Below are 24,527 nucleotides of genomic sequence, written 5' to 3'. Positions count from 1 at the left end.
TGATCAGGGGCTGCAGCACCTTTCCTATGATGGCTGAGAGAGCTGGGGCTATTCACCCTGGAGAACACCAACACCAGGTTTTGAACCCTCCACTGCCTGAACAGGGATCCACAAGAAAGCTGGAGAGGCACTTTTGACAGGAGCATGTAGTGATAAGACAAGGGGGAGTAGCTTCAAAGAGAGTAGGTTTAGATTAGATATTAGGAAGAAATTCTTTTCTGTGGGGTTGGTGAGATGTTGTTACAGGCCAGAGAAGTTGTGGCTGTTCCATCCCTGGGAGTGTTCAAGGCCAGACTGGATGGGGCTCTGAGCAGCCTGGTTCAACCAAGGGGTCCCTGCCCATGGCAGGGGGGCTGGAATGAGACAAACTTGGGTCACTTCCAACCAACCAGTCTGTGATTCTGTCTGCCCTCTGTTGATAAATGAGATGTCCTGCCTATCTTTTAGGTTTTGTGATGTGACTATTTGATGTTTATGCTATTTATCAAACGGCGTTTGGAGTAATGTGTATAAAGTGCTCTAGACGAGTGCCCCATGTTTCCATTCTCTAACAGTGTTCTACAGACAGTGACTGAATGATCTCAGTTGGTTAATACTTAATTCTGTATTCTTTATTTCAGTTTGTGACTGAAATACAAGCATATTTTCTTATCTGTGCATCATTGTCCAAAAAACAGAAGGCCAAAATTATTTGGAACAAAGAAAATCAAAGATGTAATGAACAAATGTCTTTTTGATCTTGCAAGGAGGGAAGAAAATTAATTGGTAGTGCTACCAAAGGTGGACATTACAAGGAAATACCACTAGAAAAAGCCATCTGAACTACTTCAACTCATTTTGTGGCCCATTACTTGTAAGACTAAGCTGCTAGTAATAGTTTGAAGTCTTCAAATGGATAATGGCCTGAACATAATAGATGCCTGAACTTGCAGGGTGCTACTAAAGGAAATACTTCAAAAATTCAAATTAAAGTATTAAAAAGTTTAGGACCACAGGTGCATTCCTGTTAAAATTCATGCATTTTGCTGTGACTTTCAGTGAAAAAGAATCAGGCATTTTTGTTTCTTCTAGTGATTACTAAGGTGCTGGTACTGTAACACTGGTTAAATTAATCATGACTCCACAACCCTCATGCCTATATTGTTCTAAAACTACTTTCAATGTGAATAAATGATTAAAGGGAAAAAAAATACACAGGTATATAGAGGGCAAATACTTTTGAAAAATCATGGATTCAGTGCAGCAAGTTTTATCTGTCACCTAAAAGAATCTTGTTAGTTCCAGAGTGTCATGACTAAGAGCTGTCGTTCCTCATCAAATCTATCTCTGAAACCCCAAAGCTCAGAAAAGACAAGGTGGCTGTCTTGTTAGGAAAGTCCCTGAGGGCATTTGGGTGAATATCTTACTCTGAAGGGCAGCTCCTCTAGACAAGTAGTTTCTTTCAGGCTTGCTTTTCTAGGGTTACATGGATCTGCTTACTGTGGGCTTCACAGCAGATAAAAACATCCTTCCGAGAGTCAGTCAGAGATTTTAAATAAAAACATGACAACATCACTTAGAGGAGCTCTTGGCAGAACTTGGCAGCTTGGTGCCTTTTGAGTATTTGAATGAAGATGTCAGTTGCTGTACAAGCAGAGCAGAAACTGCTGCCAAGACAAGGTTTGGACAAATCTCCTGTAGGTGTGTTCTGCGAGATATCTTCAGATGGGTAATTGTGACACATGATGGGACGACACCCACCAGCAGCAGAGAGTGAATCTGAGATTCATTCAGAAGTGCTCAGTGTGTCTATCTCTACTCCTAAGAGCTTTTTTTGGTTACAGCTCACAGATGTAATCACAGTCCTACAATAAATCTGTCCTCTTGACATTTCCCATTGTTCTCTCCAAAGCCGTGGTAAAGGAGCGTGAAGAGTGTACAGTTCTGTGTTGCTGTAGAAGCAGAAACTCCAGTTCTGTCTCAGGTACAGGCTGTCCTGAGAGACAGATGCTGGTTTAACTCTTCCCTGACACCAAAACCTGTCACCCCAACAGGTAATCTTTTCAAGTGCATTTAGACCTGGTGAAAAGGAAAGAAAAAAGGAATGTGGAAGACTTTTAGTCTACAATAAATTCATATAAGACATTGGGAGAGCAAGAGAGACAAGGAAACAGTCACCTTAAAAACTGATAGCTGTTCAGGGCAATAGTAGAGGGCTTGAGATTTGTTTTGTTTTGTTTTGATGTGGCTGTGGTTTTGGGGTGGTTTTTTTTGTGTGTGTGTTTTGTTTTTACTACCTTCTTCAGGAGACAGGGCTTTCATGGCAATGCTGTCCCTGCTTCTCTTCATCTGGACATTGCAATCATAATAACTTTTGAAATTACAGCTATTTTCAAGCAAATTTGTAATATACTTCAATTCATATGGGATCTGTGGCACCACATGCTGGAGATTTATTCAAAAAAACATTGATGAAAAGCAAGCATAATATAACCGGGTTCTTTGGAATAAGGGTGAGGTTCTTCAGGTGAGTAAAGGATAAAAATTCTTAGGAGGGTTTCATTACTTCTGCTATTTATAAATCAATTTTTTCTTCTTTGAAGACTTAAATTCTGTGCAGCGTCTAGGAAGGAAATGTAAACTTGTAAGATCACATCCTTTATGTTTTAAAGAGATTGTCTTTTAAATACTTGGAAATATTTCATTTTCTGCAAATTAAATTTTGGATTATAGCCCTTACTGCCATATTGGAAGATAGAAATTTCTTGAAATAAAATTTTGAGAAATACACATTGTAATGAACCATATTATTATTAAAGTCAAAAGGTGCTTGAAATTTTAATCGATTAACTAGTTCAAAATTATATTTTTATAGCCTTAATACAAGTTTATAGAAGCCACAGATGTTTGTTGTCTAAAATACAAAATCACAGAACAGCCTATGCAAGAAAGATTTGAAAGGTCATCTGGTCCAGCATTTCATAGGAAAGGGAGCAGAGATGAGATGATTTCCAACCTGTCCCACCACATCTTGAAAACCCCCAGTGACGGAAGCTCTCTCATGTCTCTGGTGAGGTGGGTTAGTGACTGATTGTTCTCACTTAAAACATGAGATTGCTTTCAATTACTAATCATGTTTTACATACCAAGAAGATCTTTCAAGGATTAATTTCTTTCCTCTAGTTAAAGAATGATTAGCTAAGTCTAATAATTCCAGTTATTATAAAATTTAATAAATCTGTTAAATCCACAGAAGTCTGCATTTATGATTTCCTTAACTCAAAGGTATTATATGAAAAGTAATTTATTCCATGAGTTGGAAGGTTTATTATTTCTTTAGAAAGGCTTGAGGAAAGTACAGAGGATTTGAAAGGAAGACATGCAAAATTTGAATTTGAAATAGAGGCAGTTGTTGGTAATACAATTATGTTTATAAAGTAGGAATAGCTTATTAAAGAGATATCATAATGACTGTTTCCAGCAAGTGTAGAGTAATTGGCTTGAGTAGCCACTTGATGTCATCCTGGTGCAACAAAATTTGCCTAAAAACCTTTGATTCAAAGGAAATTGTTGTTTTCATGAACAGTTCTCTCTTAACCTTACCTTTCCTTTTCTTAAAAATTTATTTTTATTTTTCCTGCAGTCATGTAGAATCTGTTTAAGAAGCTTTATGACAAAATTCTTAGTGTTTTTTGTTTGTTTTTTTTTTTACTTTAGATATCTGTAAATTTTTCAAGAAAATGTGAATTACTTGTCCCTCATGTAATTAGGTTGATATCAACAGGTTGATTTGGCCCAAATAGTCTATTAACGTTATATGAAAAATATGTAGTAAGTCTTTCAAGACTGAGTGATAGTTTTACCTCCAAGATCATTCAGCTGTGTTATGCCACCTCTGTCCTTCTAAACATTAATAAACTTTACAAAGGCAGTTATATTTTTGTCCAGGAAAAGTTGCTCTTTAATGTTTTGTTCTTGGCATCCAGCTTGATTTAAAGCAGCAAAGGGTCCCATTTGATCATTGTGCATTTTTTTGGTGAGGAGGCGAGAGGGCAGAAGAGATAAACTTTAGATAAACTTCATAGGATTCAGAACAAAATCTTATATGGACTTTGTCAGAATTAATTTTCTCTGATACTTTTACCAGAATAAAATGTGTCTGATCACTCATTGTCTTTCTCCTAACACTACTTCTCCTAGACAGGTACACCAACTAATTTTTACATTTTTTTTTTAGTTTCCTATCACTTGTTCTTTCCTCTTAACTCTTCGTGATCTTTACACTTTCGCTCGGCTCTGTGCCTGCTCGGGCAGCATTTTCTGTCATACTCTTCACAGTATTTTCCCACACTACTCCCCCAAAGCTGTAAAATATGAGCTTTGACAGACTGCCCCTTTGTTCTTGTGGCTGTATTTTATTTACAAGAGTTTATAAGTTTGTGTTGTCATTTGAAACTTCCACAGATTCTGCAACCTTCTGTGTAATCTAGAAGATTATTTGCAGTCTATAAACTGACACAAGAGCAGCTTGTTTTTCAGGTTGGAGGAATGAACCGGTGCGTGCACAAGCTCGCTGCAGCCTGGGAAACCCTGTGTAAGAAACAGTGTTATGTTTTCTGTGCATGTTTGTGATCCCAGAGCCTCCTCTGGCAGCTGCCTCTGGAAGATAAAGCTGAAAGCATCCAGGTAGGTGTAAAGAAGTTGATTAAGGGTACAGTAGAGCTTCCGTAGGGACACAGAGTTATTGAAAAGAGCCAGGATAATTCAGTCTGAATAAGGCAAATAATAGGGATTTGATTGAAGTGAGAAGATTGGGAAGAAATGACTGCTGTCTTCCTTTAGGCTGCATCTCAATGTGTGAAGCAAGGAGATAAAGTGACATTGAAGGCCAAAGGAATTTTTTTTCCCTGGAATACAATATTGATATTTGCTGTTTCAGGGGGTCATTGAGGCAAGTCAGGAGATGATCATAGCAGCTTTTAAGGGTTCATTAACAGCAATTAGTAAAATTTTTTTCCTATGTATAGTTTGCAGAATGGATAAAACAGATACATGTTTAAAAGCAAGGACCCTGAGCACAATGGCAAATAAAAAATTAATTTGAATTAAAGAGAATACATTCTGCTTGAACTCCCACAATTATTTATGGCCACAACAATGGTTTTGGTTGCCATTGAGACAATATGGTTGTTTTCATCCAAGTTTTTATATAAACACTTTTCATTTGCTCTTCTCATTGAAAACAATTTGAGTAAGATTCTTCTTCTTGAACTTAAACATTTTCAGTGCATATATTTGAAAATGTTAACTCTTATGTATATTTCAGTGAATGGCAACAGATTCCTTTAGGGCATAATTGGTATTCTTTTGCATAGGTGTCTAAAATAGGTCAGATGAACCGTGTTCTATAAGTGAATATTTCTTCCCCTGCTGCATATAAGAAGTATCTTATTGAACAAAAAAAAGAAAAAAAAAAAAACAAAAACAAACAAACAAACAAACAAAAACCAAAAAACACCAACCCGACAAAAAACCAGACAATATTTATAGGTAGGTAGCTAAAATGTAAGCATGAAAATTTAGGTGGAATGAATGTTATACTGATCATTGCTCATAGTTTCTCACAACTGTATTTCATAGTTGCAGTCTTGCAAAATGTTAGGAGAGATTATCTACAGCCTTTTCTGTTTCTACTTATGTCTCCATTCCATAATTTTTTTTATATTCCCTTCTGAGAAGGTGCTATTACAAAATCTTATACTTTTTATTATCCTTGCTGATGGGTTTTATCAGATATGTATGGACTCATTCCTCTGTTTATATTACAAAGTTTTAAAATGGGACTATATTTTGCCTACTAAGATTGTTGTACACAAGACTTGGCTTTTTTGTGTTTTTCAGAATTAGGCAATAGTATGTTTAAATGCTGCAAAGTCTCTGTGACTTTCCAGTTTCTGCTAATCCATATGGAGTTCTCATATAATGATATTCTGCATGCTCTAACTGAATTCCATAAAATATACCTCTGCGTCCTCGAACAGTACGTGGTGTCTTAAGACATTCAGCTGTCAAGCACAAAAGTTTAAAAAGTTGTCATGTGTAAACTTAGTTAACTTAAGCATTTAGATGACTTTAAATTGTCAAAATTTGTATGTCCTGGATGAATAGAAGTTTGAAATGAGATAAGATTTCTTAGTCATAAAAGAGAATGAAAGCAGAGAATGACAAATTGATGTATGAGAAGCAATATACGAGATGTGGTTGATAAATTATCTTCTGATATGTTAATGAATTCCAGATAGAGAAGTTCACAATATGATGACTTATTGAGATTTTAATAAAGTAAATTAAAAATTGAAAGGTGATCTGAATGAAAGAAGCTCCAGGAATCTTTGAAAAAATAATTGGGAATTTGAGGCTTTTAAAAGGCTTTTTATAGACATTGACCTTTATATTCACATAAACACATATTTGCATTTTAAATAGATACATCTGAAAAATCTACTGATGCTACACTTCTCCTTATACTTACATGGAGATAACAAATTCTATGATACTTACTTAGAAATATGCTCTGCATACTTGAATACACTAAAAAGTTCCATATTTTGTGCCAGATTCTTTTTTGATCGCACAGAAAACCCTGCAGATCTGTTTTACAATGAAAAGTAAAGATAATACACAGAAAGATGCAAAAAAAACCCCAAAAACCAAATAACATATTTATGATTAATACTTCATTTTAGTAAAAACAAAATAGTTAGGTAGGATTTCTTCATGGAAAACCAGTTCCGTAGTGCTCTTTCGTGTGTGTTGCTTTCACACAAGAAACACAAGCAACTATGTAGAAAAAGAAAGTAAACTACTGCTGTGGCAAGAAAAAGTAATTGCTGTTATCAGTTCAGCCTGTTAGTCATTCTAATTAACTGGGTGAAACTTATACAGCCAAGATGTATCTTTAAAATCCAAGAACAGCCACCATGGCATTATTTTTTCTGAAAAATGTTTTTAATGTCTCAGTGTCTGATTCAACATGTTTGGTTGTTAATGTTCGTATTATAATTTTCTATCATTAAAGCATATTTTATAAAATAAATTTATTTTCTAGATATTTCCTATAATGCAGAATATTTCCAAAATGATCAGTATTCTAATTACTTTAAAGTGAGTATTTAAACACTGATTAATCTTGAGAAGTAAAAGTCATCTGCTATATCTACAAACAATAATATAATGGATGAGATTGAAAACATTCAGATAATGTATTTACATAAAATACATGAGAAACAGTCCCCCACTAAATTAAATCTAGCAAAATGTTCTCTTTATATGATATGCAATTTTTTTTCTTTACTGTTTAACTTATTATTTCTTTTATCTTTTAAAATTAAGATATATTACATTTGTTGACTCCCCCAGCATCAAAGTAAATCTGCATAAATTTTAACCTTTTCAACATAAAATTGAGGCACCATTTTATATTCCTCATGTATGAAAAGAATGCTTTAAATGCTGACTTTTACTGTGGGGGTTTGAAATTCCTCGCAGTATAGAAATCTTGTTGAATGTCTGGTTTGGAATAAATAAATGCAAGACTTTTTCTCTCTCCTTTCTCAGGCACTCCCAGTAGTGTGATATTCTACCTCCTACCCCCCAATATTGAAAGATATGGATCCATTACATTTGAGAAATCTGGAAGAGAGTTTCTTTTCTGTTCTGCTTTTCTTTGTCATGTGATAGCAGGTGGTCACATCGATAAACCACACTGGTGCACCAGTACAGGGAGCAGGCTCCCTGTCCCTGGGGAGGTTTTGCCCACAGCAGAGGTGTTGGCGCAGTGTGGCTGCTCCTGCACAGTCCAGGAAGCTGCTTAGGGAGCGAGAGTCCTGGTGTCTGCAGCAGTGGGTGCAGAATTCCATGCATAAGGGATGCTAATGGTCATTCACACATTCACATCAATAGAGGCGTTGCCTGCAAAATGAGCGTGGCTTTTTTATTTTTATTTAAAATTCCTTAGCATCATGTAAAGAAATTGTTCCAGCGGTGCTTGTCTTTGTTTTTTGCAATATTTTCCCTGGTTAAACATGCATCCAATTTAAGTATTAGGGAAGGAAGTCACAGTAAATTAACAGCTGGCTGGTAAGCCTGGAGCTTTGGAGAGAAAACTGCTTCTTCCTCTTTACAAAAATCTTGGGAAAAAAAAAAAAAAAAGAAGCAGTTTCTCTTCAGTTATTTGGTTGCAGTGATTGGGGTCAAGGTAAACTGAAATAAATGAGAATTGGATGGAGGAGAGATTAGGATGTACAAGCAAACACTGCTGACTTCCAAAGAATAGAAGGAAATCTCAGGCTATCGTGTTTTGCAAAGTGTCAGAGTACAGGTATTTGGTAGAGGATAAATTAAACAATTATCATGAAATTGTTGCTTCTCAGATCTTTAAAATAATTGATCTCTCATTTGTTGATGGGCTTATAAATGCAAACTTGGTGTCATTCCCATCCATAATAGAACTGCTAACTTCTAGGTATTATTCACCAGGAAAACACAACCATGATGGCTATCGAATGAAACATTTATTAAATTATGCAACTAATATTTCATTCCTGTATGCCGAATGCCTGAAAACATTGTAGGAATAATACAGCCTTAATCTGGTTTAACTCTTTTATTGCATAAACATATAACAAAGCTTCATGACTGAGTAAATAGCAAAATCCACATGAAATGTGGATCTCTCTAAAGAACTCTACAGGGCAGAGTTTGAAAATTTGGAGTTCCTGCTTAAGTGTATTGAACATATCTTTTTAAAGAATAACATGGTTCATTAGAAGGGAAAAAAAAAAGAATGTAAGGAGTATGTATCATTGATTATTATCAACAAAAGAGTATATTTCCCAGATAATAAAAAAACTTTCTGTTCACAGAGTTTGCTCTAAATGTTGTAAATTCCTACCATGACCCAAATTCAGATTAAAATAGCAGAAGACTCTTGCTTTGAATTAAGCCATACAGCATAAAATAAAATGAGGATCTGATGAGTAGATGATGGCTCCTGTGATTTATAGCTGTTTACCTGACCACCTTTTGCATTATCTCTCTCTGACACTGCAGATACAGATAATTCTTCAACTGATAAACTAGAAATAGGAAGAGTGCGATCAATCTCTCTCCCACTTTGCCAGCTCCCATGTTTGAAGTTCAAGTATCGAGGTAATTGCTCTTTTTTCCAGCTATTGGAAATTTGGTATTTTATTAGTGTAGATATCTTGCCTTGCCCTTTTTTAATTAAAGCATGAGTTTATGTTTTCTGGTTGTAGAGGGAGAAAAGCATGGAAATATGACACTAGAACACCCTGAAGGCTTAAACAATAGAGGGTTGTATCAAACTGATGAACTTACGATTTTTCTTTCAGCCTTGCATTTCTTTGGGACTGGTTTATTTTCCTAAACTACCTGGGATGACAAGTGGTGCCAGAATATTCCTGAACCCACTTATTTTCTTGCCTGTTTTTGCATTGTGTTTCACAGGGCTCTGGTTTGACTCCTGTACTTATTTGAATGCACAATCTGCTTTATTGAGAGTTTGAGTGGAAGGTGACCTGAGTTACCATTAGCACAATTTATACCCAGTTGCAGCTAAACAAGACTTGCAATTGCTTTCCTTTTATACGACTGAAGTATGTGATCAAAAGGCGAGATTCGCTAAGGCAGACCCCTGCAGATTTAATTTATCATGGTGGGTTTGGGCAGGAGCTCTGAAGAAGGTGTTGCTCCCCTGGATGGTGGTGAGGTCTGTCCCTGAGGCTGCGGAGGCTCTGTGCAGTTACTGACCAGAGGTGCAGCACAAGGACCTGTGCTCAGCTGGTAGCTCCATGGCCATGGAAATGAGACCATGCTGTGTTTGAACTCCCTGATGAGAATCACCAGGCATATATCTGTGAGATGCCAGACAGATTAATGGGTTACGTGTGGCACGTTGGGCAACTTGCATAAATGATCTGTTGCCTGCAGCTGGTTGAGTGTAATTTTGTGTTATTGTTGCAAGGAGAGATAGCAGAAGGGAGTGTGACTCCTCACTATGTTTTGCTGTCTGTCTCAGCTGCCTGGTAGCCCAAGGTTGAAGATTTTTCATGTTAACATTTGAAGTCCCAAGAGGGTTGCATCCCAAGTGCATTTTTGAGTTTCTGATGCCTTGTATTCCATTTCAATCTTGATGGTTAGGAGGGAGAGATCTGGGGCCTGAGGGCTTTCTGAAATGAGCCAGCTGAGAGTGTGCAGTATCTTTTTCTCTGGAGTACTGGCTGTGTGGAATTTTTCTCTCCAGAGCTCAAGTGTGTGATAAATTTAGTGTATTTAAAAATATGTTTTCCACCTAAGTTTTGTATGACAATACCATCAGCTGTAATTATTGAACTGTTAGTAGTTATGACTTAAAGTAGCAGACTAAGGAAGAAAGACCTTGGGAATATCCTAATCTTATTAAAGTCGTCATTCTTTGCCTTGGACACTGGTTATGAACTATTATTAATTTGACGTTTTCAGCTTACTTTCCAGTGCTTTTAAGAATCTCTAAGAGGCTTTTATGATTGCTTAGTTTAAATCATAGGACATTAAGTACTTCAGACAAATAAGATTTTTATGGTCTTCACTTGTAAAATGTACAAAGGTCAGCTACTAAATATGCTGAGAGTTTTTTGCTGGAGGTATCTTTATTACTGCATCTGTATTTCATCTGCCTGTCATAACTACAAGAGGAGTAAATCCAAATTCATGCCCAGATGTGGGGCAAGAAAACAAAGAACACTCGGGAATAAGAGAACAAAGACTGCTTGGTTAAGAAGAAAAAGGACTATTCAATCAAGGCAGGAGAGATGTAACAAAGTTAATAAAGTGTAACAGATAGAAGAACCGCTGTAGTTTGCAGAAAAATTTTGTATACAAGCACTTATTTTAAGGAAAAAAAAAAAAACCAGATATGGATATTAGGAAAGTGATCTCATTGGTTACTAGATGCATGAACAGTTATACTTATTGGTATACTTACCAGGTGCATGTTGTTATAATCTGACTGTGAAACTGTTATAAAAGCTATATTCACTTTTAATGAATGTTTTCTAGTTACACTGTGACTGGGGACCGTGCATCATTCGTATCCCACCAATAGATGCCTGAACAGGAAAACACAAGATCCCAGGTGATCCCAGACCTGTGGCGAATCCCGACTGTACCAACAGTGGGCTTCAAGGATTGCCGAGCACGGCCTTTCACAGCTGGCTAAGGAACAGGTTAGCCTTGCAAGTGGTCTGGAAAATCTCCCCATAAAAATGGGCAATAATATAAGCAAACTGGAAACTCTCCATAAGGACTGTTTATTGCATATTGTGGAGGAACAAGGCTATAAAATACAAGAAAGCAAGCTTATACAACTCCTTATATGGGTGAAAACGCATTGTCCTTGGTATCCCCCCGACGGCTGCTATGACCTCCATCACTGGAAGCGAGTGGGGGAGTGTCTAAAGTCTCATCAATTAGACAGTCATGAGGTTTACCCCGATGAATTCATTGCATGGCAGATTGTTTATTCTGCACTACAAGCTTTTCGCGATTCGGAAGAAATATCACACCCAGCCGTAAATTCATCTGCAGACAATTCCCATGCACTCACAGCACCGCTTTCACGTCCTGATTCAGTTGTTTTGCAAGTGGAGGAGGGAATTAATGGGGAGGAATTAGAGGGTGATCTTGTGAACCTAAGAGCTGTTGATCTAAGACAGGAATGTGATTTATATCCTGCTACAAAGCCTCAGCCGCTGAAAGCTATGGCTGCATCACCATCTACTGACACAAAGGTGCTAAAACAGCAGTCATGTCCCCCACCCTACGAGCCCTTAAGACATATGACTGATAATGAACTTCTGCTGTCCCCTGAGCCAAAACACTTTTTAGACGCCTGCCGGAGACGAGCATTAGAACAAGGGGATGTTGAATTGCTCCATGCTATGCCCACAGTCTATCAAGGCAATCAGCTTCATCATGAGCAAATTTCTTATGAAATGGTTAAGGAATTAAGAAAATCTGTCAAAGAAAATGGTTTGCAATCTTCCTATACAATGGGATTTGTAGAAGCTATAGCAAAACACTATGTTATGTTGCCTGCCGACTGGAAAACTTTATTTAAATTGATTATGACAACAGGACAATATTCAGTATGGTGGGCAGAGTATGAAGAGTTATGTGAAAATCAAGCATGGGCTAACATGAACACTGGTAATTCTGGGATAACAAAGGATCATTTGGCAGGGACTAGAGCTCAGACAACCATAAGAGATCAATTAAGGATGCCCCCAGAGACGTATAACCAAGTGAGGGATCTGGCTATAAGAGCTCTGGAAAGGGTGCCGGACATTAACAGAGCTGAACATGGCTTCTCCACCGTATGGCAAGGACCCCAAGAACCCTATATTACTTTTATCGATCGCTTACAAACTGCTGTGAACAGGCAAATTGATTTACCAGATGCAGCAGAAGTTTTATTGAAATCCTTAGCCTATGAAAATGCTAATACTGACTGTCGTAAAGCACTTGATCAAATAAAAGACAAACCTGGTATTTCCTTAACTGACTTTATCAAAACTTGTGCACATATTGGTACAGAACAATACAAAGCAGATTTACTAGCGACTGCCTTGGCTAAACAGCTGCAGGTGGCTCGGGCAGCAATTAAATGCTTTGCCTGTGGAGAGGAAGGTCATGTGAGAAAGAAGTGTTCAAAGAATAAGCAAGGGAATAAAAAACCTAGTAAAGTATGCTCCAGATGCAAGAAAGGTTATCATTGGAGTAATGAATGCCATTCTAAGTATGACAAAGACGGCAAACCTCTGCCACAATGGCAAAAATTGAAGGGTGGCACAAAATCCAGCACCTCACAACAAAACAGGATCCAGCCACAGCAAACCCACGCAGCTCAAGTTACATTAGGAGAACCTCAGGCAGTTCCAGCTTGGACTTGGCAGTTTCCACCACAAGCACAATAAGTGACAGACTCATCAGTTCACCTTGCAACTACAGGCTCAAATGGAGCCCTTCCATTTAAATGACATGCATTGCTACTTGGGAAATCATCATCATCTAAAAGTGGTATTTGCATTTCACTAGGAATCAGCAACTCTGATTCTAGGAGTGAAATAAATATCATAGCTTGGACTCCTAACCCACCTTGTACTATCCCAGCAGGATCATGCATGCATTGCTCAGCTGATACCACTCCCTGTACTGCCGGACATGCAATCAATACCATCTGTCAATGCTGACAGGAACACTAGAGGTTTTGGGAGTACAGGCACTCCTAACATTTGCTGGCCTAAACTTATTTCAGTACAACAACCTTTTCTAACCTGTGTTATAGACAGCAAGTCTTTTTCGGGATTAACAGATACTGGAGCAGACAACCATCATCAGCAAACGCGGCCACGCACACGGCCCTTAACAACTCCAGCAGGGATCGTCACAGGCATCGGAGTCAGCAGATGCCACAGCAGTCAGCTAAAGAACTCACAGAGTATGGGCCAGAGGGGGAACAAGCATGTCTCAAACCGTATGTGCTTTCTGCTGCATGTAGACTTGGGGAAGAGATCTGTTATCGCAGTGGAAACTGATATTGACAGCAAATTTTTAAAAGCTGTCACTGATGAGCAGGCGAGACTTAAACTCACATGGAACACATACTCCTGTGTGGATTGATCAATGGCCCCTCAGAGGGGAACAGCTGCAACAAGCACAAACACTGGTCAAAGAACAATTAGATCTGGGAAATACAGTTCCTTCCACTAACCCATGGAACACCCCAATATTTGTGACTCCAAAAAGGACTGGCAAGTGGGGACTCTTACAAGACCTGAGAGCTATCAATGCAGTAATAGCCCCGATGGGTGCACAGCAACCTGGAATTCCTAATCCAGCAATGATTCCTTAAACTTGGGAATTGTTAATTATTGATTTAAAAGACTGTTTTTTCACAGTTGTGTTACACGCTGATGATGCGGCTCACCTTGCTTTTTCATTACCATCCTTGAACAATAGTGCAAGGCATCAGTGGGTTGTGTTATCACAAGGAATGAAAACCAGTCCTACAATATGCTGGTTTGTGGTCACAAGTGCTTTACAGCTGGTGCAGCAGCAATTTTCAGTGGTTCTATTGTATCATACAGAATATATACTGCTAGCAGCAGATGACTCTGTTATATGGAAAAACTGTGTTGTCTTTTTGGGTCTTTCTCTTAACAAATTTGGTCTTTGTATTCCAGCATACAAAATTCAAAGTGTCCCGCCTTGGAAGTACCTAGGGTTTCTATTATTTGAACAGAAAATTTTTCCTCCGCCCACTGTGCTGTAGACCTCCATTAAAACAGTAAATGATTTGCAAAAATGATTAGGAACAAAGACCATTCGGTTAATGTTTGGCTCACATTAACCAAAGAAATTAACCAATATGCACTTTGAAATGGGTCACTAGGACTGGTCATGTATATACAAACCTGTCTGGTTGGCATTTAATCCTTTAATGAAGGATGAATGGAACAAGTTGTATACTCAAAAGTTGCACATGTACAATTCCAGGTGAGCGTAGATCGTCATGGTGGTGTTTGGGATCATGGCAAACTACTGCTGGCCAGTCTGTGGGATGGTATTTGGGCTATGTTAATACAGGTATGAGAAAAGTATAACCCCTGCTCTCTCACTGCAGCCTCAAGAACTGGATGTACTAGGCTCTATAAAAGCTCCTGTATGTTCTTATCTTAATTACACTAACGATCCAAGCACAGACAAGACAGAAGTCGATATAAGCAGCACTGGCATTCACCAGTGCCTCTGCCGGGTGCAATCTTACTGCTCCCTCACAAGTCACAACAGGGACCAATGCAATAACCCTGACCCGTAACATATTTTTAATATGTGGCAGCAGAGCATGGAAAGGCATTCCAGGTAAAGCAGTGGGAGGTCCTTGTACTCTTTGTCGTTTAACCATGTTTCATCCCAGTCTCAAAACTAATTGGATGCTATGACACAGGCAAAAAAAACCTGATGCTAAGTCATTTGGCCCTGACTGTAACTCTGAGGTTGAGTTCCAGAATCCTGCAAAGAGAGTTTTTAGTTCTTTAGTTGTCTCTGTTGATACTGCACATGCCTTGAACATAATTAATAAACTAGGCTGTTGTCTTGTGAAGGAAAGTAGCCTGTCAGTAATGCTTTAACAGGACTGTTAACAGATGTTTCCTCTCTACATCATGCAACGCTGCAATATAGAACAACAATAGACTTTTTATTGTTAGCCCAGGGACACTGACGTGAAGACTTCGATGGAATGTGCTGTATGACCCTGAGTGACCACTCTGAATCCATTCACAAAAGCATCCAGGAACCGAAGGGACTGTCTGGAGAACTGCAGCACAACCTGGGATGGGATCCCTTTGGCCTATTCTCCTGGTTGGGAAGTTTCAGTTTTGCATCTTGGGTTAAGCACATAATTGATTTAGATATAATGGGACTTACAATGCTTTTGGTGATTATGTTATGTTTGCCACATGTCTTTTCTTGTATTCAACAGCTTATCAATCAGAACATAAAGCAGATAATGCTTATGCAGACACACACTCGCTTTGCAACGCTTAGTAAATAAAAGGGGGAGAGATGTGGGGAAATAAAACAAAGAACACATAGGAATAAGAGAACGAAGACCGCTTGGTTAAGAACAAGGACTATTCAGTCAAGGCAGGAGAGATGTAACAAAGTTTCTATAGTGTAACAGGTAGCAGAACCACTGTAGTTTGCAGAAAAAAAAAAAAAAAAAAAAAGTTATACAAGCATTTGTTTTAAGGAAGAAATGCTGATGTGAATATTAGGAGCATGATCGCTTACTTATTGGTTAGCAGACACAGAACAGTTATACTTACTGGCTATCCAGGCGTGTGTTACTCTAACCTGATAGTGAAAATATTATAAAAGTTGTGCACGCTTTTAATAAATGTTTTCTGGTTATACTGTGGTTGGGGACTGTGCATCATTCATGTGCCACACCCACATCCAGTGAAATTCTGACAGGTTTGCTTAACTTGAGCAGAATATACTGTACTTGAGCTCCTAGTGAAGACAGAGGAAGTGTCAATAAAATATCAGATTATAGGCACATCCAAACAAAGGGTCCAGATCTGCAACTTCAGTTCAGGTGTTGTGTCTGTAACAGGTAAGATTTTTCTTCTGGTCAAAGGCACAGGATCAGGCTCTCATTTGTTTTGTTTATTTTGATAAGGTAGTGGAATAAAGTAGTGAAAAATCTAAAATATATATTAAAATATAAATAAGGTAGTGGAAAAGCTAAAATATTTATTCAGACTTTTTTATTGCTCTTCCTTTTGGCCTTGCATTATATTATATATAAACTGGTTTGCTATAGTCTTATAAAATGTTTCAAGCAATACTTTGTTCAAGGCAATAAAGTTAAGTTTGACAGCTGTCCTTGCCCAGATTATTACCACAAAAATAGCACTGCTGCACTGTATTTCTTGATATTAGAAGATGTCTAAATGACCATTAGTGAAGAGCATAGAAATAGTAACTGAGCACAACTTTAAACCAACAGCAATAAGAAAAAAAACTTTTAGTAATTAATATAAAACATTTTCTAAAGTAAAACAAAACTGTTTAAAATAATGTCTTTTATTGTTAGCACTGAAAATACTATATTTATTTTAAGAACTGGTGGCTTAATCAGCATTGAAGGCATGTTGCGAAGTGTTAGAATATATTCTGTCATCTGGCTCAGCTTTAGGCAATTATACATGTAAATATAATTACGATGGTATTTTATTTTCAACATATTACTCTCAAGCTTGTGATGAATGAATCTGCAATGTGTTTTCTTGACACCTTTTTGAAGTGAATTAATCCAATATTAATTTATTTTAGATGTGCCAGAAGCTTTGTCCTATCGCTACTAAGTTGAAATAGACAGCAGGAAATGCAGGTCCCTTCCCAGCACTGCCAGAATGCATCTCTGTGTGTATCCAGCAATCTGGGTGATATGTTGACAGAATGAGGCCAGCGATGCAAATAAAGGAATTTTCCCTCCTCCTCTCCTTGCAGTTTATTGCTTGTCATTGACTAACTCTGACTGCAGAAAAATCAAACTAGTAGAGAAACTGCTTCTATATTAGCATTACTATAAAATGTTTAATAAGTGTATTAGGCAATAAGAGGTTATGGTTCCAAAATTACAGCTGTTTAATTTGATTTATCAGCTGCATAAGACTGAAGTAGGATTCTCTAGGTATATAAATTTCAGTCTAGATTCTTAACACAAATTAGAGTAGTTTAACTGCAGTTGCTCTAGCAGACTCTCATCAGTGTCACTTTACATTAGTGGAACACATAAATCCAAATGTTTCTGTTAAATACCAAAAAATTCTTCTTTTTTAAAATGGAAAATGATTTTTTTTAACCTATCCCCCCAAAATATCTTTAATTATGCTTGCTATATGTGTTGGGATTTTATTTTGTCTTAATCCTTTCAAGTTTTTAATCTGATTCCCTGACATGATAACACAGAAGAGAGACAAAATATATTTATTTTTGCAAACCATAACATATGTTTCAGCTTTTACTGTTCTCAGATCAGGAAAGCTCAATTTAAGATCAGAAGTATTTATTCCATAAAAGAGAAAAGCCAGAATTCATCAATGAATGAAAAAATATGTCAACAACAACAAAATTATACACAGAATTTATAGACAGAGAAAATCAAAGGTAGTGGGTGACTGGAGGGAAAGTTGCATTTATGTGAATTATTCTGGGGTTTAGTATTAAAGTGAGGTAACAAAATCCTGTTCCCTTAGATTGTAGTACACAGATGATCAGGATAATAGGGAGTCATGCAAGCATATGCAGCTCTGCCCAATTCTTATTTGATAAAAAGGAGTCATGGACAAAGGACTCTAAGAAGACAGATAACAAGCTTCTGTATTTTCTGGCTTGTTGTATCGAGTAGGTACAGAAAAGCAGATTAATGTCTTTTATTTATATTTACTTGAGTGGCTTTATTTATCTAGTTTAGTTTAAATAGTTTATCTATTTATTTAGTTACCATCTGTGAAAAACAGTGCATTGCACAAAAATAATGGAGAATCTAGTTGTGTTTTTTTTTTTTTTTTAAAAAAAAAAAAAAAAAAAAAAAAAAAAAAAACACAAGAAAAATGGGGCCTCCAAATTTAGTTTGCTGCTACCAGTGGAATACATACTGCAATTTGACAAAAATCTGTCTTGTGGATGATTTGAGGGGTAAAAAAGTACCTAATCACTCATTTCCACACAGGCATTCTACCAACCAGAAAAAGATTTTTCTTAGATTGAAGCCTGAACCTCTGTTTGAAGGAAGGGGGAAACCACTCTTCCCAAGCTTTCAAAAACTGCTGCCAGCAGATATTTGATAGCTGAAGCAGTCCTGCTCTCTCTGATCTGGAGCTCAGTATGATTCAGCAGGTGCCCATTTTAAGGGACCATAATTATATTTCACAGGACATTTTTCCCACTCATCTGGAAGTGTAAGACTTGGCTATCCCCATGCCTAATCTTTGTATTTTTAATGCAAGTGGTGCGTATTGTGAACTGTACCCATATGACATTGAAATCAGCTGGCAAAAAGAGGTATTTCCTATGAAAGCATATTTTCAAGGGAGAGATGAGAGGGAGCAGTGCAAGGCATAAAAGAACTAAATGGGAAGTGAACAGTGTCGTAAAGCTGCTAAAGATGTAGCAACTCTTGAATGGTAATACCTTGTTTAGGACACTGAAACCAAAGTATTTTAAATTCTTGTAGGCATTTGAATTTTAAAATTCCACATTTGTAATTAAAAAATGTAGAGGAGGATTTTACACACGCATGCACAAACATAATTAAAAGAAACTAAAACAGAGAAAGTTTGTTTTTTTAAAGTATGAAAGGCAGTTTGCTCAAACCCTGTTCTGGTGTGCTTCCTGTGCATAAGTAGGCTCTATGTATAGGATCCACTGGCTGGTTTTTCCCCAGACAATCTGTGCATCCGTTTTATACATTTTGTTGTATGTACACCTGACAAAGAACCTCAATCACATAAACACTGGTTGTCTGGCAAACACATAATTAATACAACAAATAACAAATTACAGATAGCGCATGTATAACAGTTACCTCTGGCTTGGTATGCCTTCAACAGCATCACTTTAGTGCCCAGCTGTAGATTCTGCCTGTTTTTGTTTTAGACTTGGTGTATTTTGTAAGCTGTGTATGATGCACGCATGTAACTACAGCATATGTTGTTTATGAGCCCTTAATCTTTCTTCACTTGAGGCAGCACTGCCCCCGCCGCAGTTTGCAGTGTTCCATCTGCATCACTTGTCTTGAATTGTAGATTTGCATCATGGCAGAGTATAGAAAAGGTATTGTAAATCTTCTCATGACAGCTGCACAGCATTCTCCTAGGCTGACAGTCCTTGTCAAATCACCAACAAACCTGCAGCATCTAGTGCTGCTGATTTTCCATAAGGCATTTTAAAATGCCCAGCATTTAGTGAGGACAGTTGTTACTTCCCATCCAATTTACCAGGGTATCACTGCAGAATTTCACCCAAGGATAGGCATAATATACTCAACCTGTCCTATAGCACTGTAGGGCTCTCTAATAAGGTTTTGAACATGCATATTCATGTATATTCCTAATAGCTTAATGATTACGAAATTCATCAATTCAGACACGTAGAAGACCGAACTAAATCCCTGAAACAGCATCTCAGTCCTGTGCATTGTCTTACCAGGCCAATCATAATTTTCATTTGTAACTGTGCCACATTGGGTTAACAAATATTTCACAGAACAGGGCCTTCTGTTCAGGTTTCATCATGTTCTAGTTGCCCTTGTCTTATTTTTTCCAATTGCAACTTTGGCTGGTACATCCCTAACAGAAAGGTTATGATGGATCAAAAAGAAAACCTTATCCAGTCTGAGTAGCAAAGGGAATGGCTCCTTAATTACCTGTGCTTCACTTCAATTAGTGCCACTTGATTTAAATCTGTAAGGCAGTGCTTTAGGGTGGCAATGTGTTTAGTCTAACATTTGTCAGAATAAGAAAAATTGGAACATGGTTGTATTATGTAATGAAGAGAGAGAGAATACTGAGATTGTTGAGCTATTATCTGGCCCTATATAGAAGGGGTTTTACTGAGAGCAGTAACAAATTGAAGTAATATTAATTCTGGAATGATAATTTTCTACTTTTATTGCAGAATGACTCAAACCACTCTTTTATTTCAGAGGAAAAAATAGAATACTAGAGAAATGGCCTTTGAGAGAAAAACTGTACTCCTGGTAGAGAATTTACATGAGGTATTTTTTTAACACTTACTGAGAAGATTTTGTTATGGCACTGAAAGAATGCACAACATAAAAGCGTAAAACTATATTGAATCAGGAAATAGACCTCACAGTACTTGTTACATGGGCTAATACAGGAGAGTCTACATTTTTCATCATATCTATTTTCACAGAAAACTATTATTTTTATCAGTCTGTTTTAATCTGTTGTATTTTCTCTAAGTAGCAGATTCACCTTCAGTGACTAATTTATGCATTGCAGTTCTTTTAGTGTCTTGGTTTCCAAGATATTTTCAGGAATTGTGGTAAGCCCATGTCACTGTTAATTAACCTTAAAGGCAAGACAATACAACCCCTCTGTAATCACAGAATTTAGCCACTGTTGCTTCTAACTTTTAAATTAGTTTTAGAAAATAGCAAAATAATTTATAAAGTCACATTGAAACTTGAAATAATCAAAGTGGAATCTATTTGGCCAGTAACTGAATATTCATTAACAGCTGGTAATGATTAATGTGCTAGGTAAATTATTACTGATTTTATTTCCAATGTGTCTGCATACTTCTGACAAAATTCAAGCTTTTGAAGGAAATGAAGACCAAATCCACAAGTACAGAAAATAAAAATCTACAATAATATAATACTGACTTTAATCATTTAAATATTCCTTTCACTTCAGAGAAAATTTATTGTGCAATTCTTGCTATGAGTCAAAGTTTGGAGGAGGGTTAAATATCTTCTTTTTTTTTTTTTTTTTTTTTCTTTTCTTTTCTTTTCTTCTTTTTTTCTTTTTTCCGTCAAACTGTGTATGTAAACTGATAAATCCTACTTTTGGATTTGACCACATAGATAAAACAAGAAATTGTAGGGATTATAAAAAATATTAAAATTTTTTTCCAACTCATGAAAACATCTGAATTGACAAAGGCATTTTTACTAAAAAAGGAAAAATGTAAAACAACATCAAAACCTGGTCAAACCATAATAAATTCTACAGTAGTCTTGCACATGTGCAATTATAGCATCTGTTCCAGATGCTCCCAAAAACCTTTGAAACAACTGCATGACTTCTTCAAGTGGCCTTCCCACATGAAATTTACTTTTGCAAAAAACACTTGAGTATGAGATAACGAGATTAAAGTTCTTTGATGACCAGTTAACAAAAAAGTAATTTCACAACTATCAGTTGCGTAAATTCATGAGTTACATGTAATTTCTTCTATTGCAAACTGTCTTGTTACTAACATCTGCATAAGGATTGTAAGCCTACAGGTCTTCCCAAAAAATTGACTACTTTTGAATTCCAAGTGTCAAAAACGGAGCAGTTTTTCTTTTTACTATTACTCAAGTACGGCTCAGTGGATTGTCTGTTAAGTTGATCTGATTCCCTTCCTGAGCATGAGGGAAGGAGGGGAAGAAGTCTTATATACTGTAGGAATGGAAAACCTCAGGATGGCATGAAAGAGTATTTTTCAGATCACAAAATGAGAAACTGATTGAAAGTTTGCAATGTAAAATTACTGTCTAACCTCTTTTTTGCAGAGGTTAAGGTGCATGGGGTTTGACCCTTTGCCAAAACAAAATTTCTGATGAGAATCTTGGTTTACATAAAACCGAACCAACTAACCCCTCACCCAGATTACTTTCATATACTTATTAATGCTTAATATACTTCTCATGATATTAGTAAACTCATTAAATTCATTCCATCAACACTGTTCTTCCTCAAAATGCTGAACAGGAATGAGGAGTGATAACAAATCAAATAGATATATGCATCCCTAATCCATACAGCTCAGCTCCCCTTGAAATGTAAATTCCAGAAAGGGACTTGCATTTTCAAAGATGCATGCAGCTTCTGCTAACTGGTGCTCCTGCATTCAGCTCATTTAAAGATTAGCTGTAAACTTCAGAGAAGAAAGACTTGATGCCTGCAAGCATAAATATAGAAAGACATTAGAATCTTCTCCCTTCCTTTTTCTTGGAAGACTATGAAATTTAATGTGGCATATAGACATCTGAGGTTTTCAATTACTAGCACCTACCTGAAACTTTTATTAAAGTATACATTGTTTACAAGTTTGCTTCTTGCAAGGAAAAAAAATAGAGGAAAAATAGCTTTTCAGAATGTATAACAAATAGAAAGTAGTATATTTTTGTCCAATATAAGCTGCATTTAAGTTGCTCCCTTTGATAATGTATTTCTGAAATGAGTGGAGTGGAAGGAGTTTTGTTAATCACTGAGATTGCATTTGTCAGAAAGAACCAGCCATGCTAGTCAATATTGGGAAGCCGGATTTGGGTGTTCTGATATCAGACAAAAAAATGCTGTGCTCACAAAATAGAAGGAGCTATTCTGATATAGAATCACATTCATTAATTCAGAGTTAAAAAATTTCCTCGGTTAGCTTTTTACTTTGACAAAAGACAAAGAAGATACTGTTAGACTGCACAACTGTAATTATTACAGTTTGCCTATCTTGTAAATAGGCAGTCCTTGTAGAGGTGTTAGAATACCAGCATAAACCTTTTGTTGTTTGAATAATTTGAAACAAATATTTTTGTATTGCCACAGATTCTTATTTGACACTGTATTTCTTAGAGTCTGCATCTGATCAATAGTAATGATTAAGAAGCCACAGTCTCAGAAAAATGGCAGAGGTAAAAGAAAATTTGCATCATCTATAGAAATCAGGGATGTAGTAAATACACTTCAGAAAGGTAATCTCATAGATTAATTATATGCTAGTGAAAATAATTTGTTCTCATATATACAGCATATTTTCTCTCATACGTACATATACAAGTGGTGGAAGAGATAAAGAATAAGATTTATTATTTTTAACATTTTACATTTTTTGAGAGAATATTTGATAAAAGCTATTTCCACATAATCAGAGTCTGATTCTATCTGTCTTCAGAGGAATCCTGCTATCTGCCTAAGTAGCCCACTCATAAAGTATTAAAAGCCTAAAAACCAGCCCTGCAATACATACCTTTTAGCCTGGAAAGTGGAAGAGTCCCCCAGTAGCCTTTAGGCTGAGCAGTGACTTTGGTAGAAGGACACAGATGCAGGACCCTCACCAGGGTTCAGTTGGGTTTGATGCTCAGAGTTGATTTTCTTCTTTGGTATTTATACATAATAAAATATTTACGTGAAAAAGCAGAAAAATCAACACAATACTATTAAGAAAATAAAATCCTGATGCAGGGCTAAAAGTGGGTGTGGTTCTTACCTATAACCTGAGTATGTCAAAGTGAACACTTTGTCTGAGATACGTAACACAAGAGGTTATTTTAGTGTTGAGACTACCTGTGGTCTACATCTGAAAGCGCAAAATAAAACTGCACCATGATTTAGGGGGCAAGCAAATAATATTTTTTTTAAACAAGAACCATTGTGCCAATGGAGGTATATAAACCAAAATCAGGAGAACAATAGAATAACTAGTCACAGAGTACAAACAATTCATATGGTAGTACTAAGAGCGTTTCCATTCAAGAGCAAAGTGACATAATTTATGCAAATATTTGTACAGTTGCTCATTAATAATTAATAATTTTTTGGCATTGATTTTTTTCGTGTGTAGACTATCTGTGTTCCTGTGATATTTTAATTTTTTTTACATTCAGAACTCTAACCTTCTTCAAACAGTTCATATTCTTATTCTGGAGATTTTTTTTTGCAAACCCAAGATAGTAAGAGTGTGGTTTAATACTCATTTTATACAGACAGGTAGCTTCTAGTCCACCTATTCAAAATTACAGGCGAAATGGATTCCTTCTATTATTAATTAAGTACTTCAGCATATTAAAGATGGTGATTTATTTATTGGAGCTACTATGTATGCCCCTATTCATACATACAATTTAAACTTATTTTATGAAAAATTCTATAAATCAACACCACTGTCACGTGGGATATAAAAAATACTAACAACAAAAAAAATACAGAACAGTTAGAATAATATTATTTCCAATATTTACATTTTTTACAGTTAAATGCATTTTTCCAAAACAGCAGAAATCTTGTAGAGATATATCTTTGCTAAGTCTGCTAAAGTTAATGCATTTGCACGTGAGAGAAAGATCAGAATATGACTCCCAGTAATCATACAAATACATAAAACTTAGTTTTCCCAACGTAAAT

The 24,527-nt window shown here is 36.6% G+C and overlaps 1 protein-coding gene across 18 annotated transcripts in view; it reads left to right on the top strand.

Moving 5' to 3' along the window:
- LOC120756121 (endogenous retrovirus group K member 24 Gag polyprotein-like) overlaps positions 1–17,070 on the top strand; it is a 49,189-nt gene extending 32,119 nt beyond the window's left edge. For 15 of the 18 annotated variants that reach the window (XM_058421632.1, XM_058421627.1, XM_058421628.1 and 12 more), the window contains 3 exons: positions 4,519–4,665; positions 9,091–9,189; positions 11,098–17,070. In XM_058421632.1, the coding sequence (XP_058277615.1) occupies positions 11,304–13,013 (1,710 nt within the window). In that variant the 5' untranslated portion in view covers positions 4,519–4,665; positions 9,091–9,189; positions 11,098–11,303 and the 3' untranslated portion in view covers positions 13,014–17,070. Of the gene's footprint in view, positions 1–2,354; positions 2,507–2,854; positions 3,055–4,506; positions 4,666–9,090; positions 9,190–11,097 lie in introns of those variants that run through there. The other 3 variants (XM_040071905.2, XM_040071904.2, XM_058421626.1) reach the window with 3 other exon arrangements.
- The last annotated feature ends 7,457 nt before the right edge of the window (positions 17,071–24,527 follow it).

This window comes from Hirundo rustica, chromosome 8 (assembly GCF_015227805.2).
Source record: "Hirundo rustica isolate bHirRus1 chromosome 8, bHirRus1.pri.v3, whole genome shotgun sequence".
Taxonomy (NCBI): Eukaryota; Metazoa; Chordata; class Aves; order Passeriformes; family Hirundinidae; genus Hirundo; species Hirundo rustica.
The sequence above is the reverse complement of the archived record's forward strand: the minus strand, read 5'-3'. Positions and strand labels throughout refer to the sequence as shown.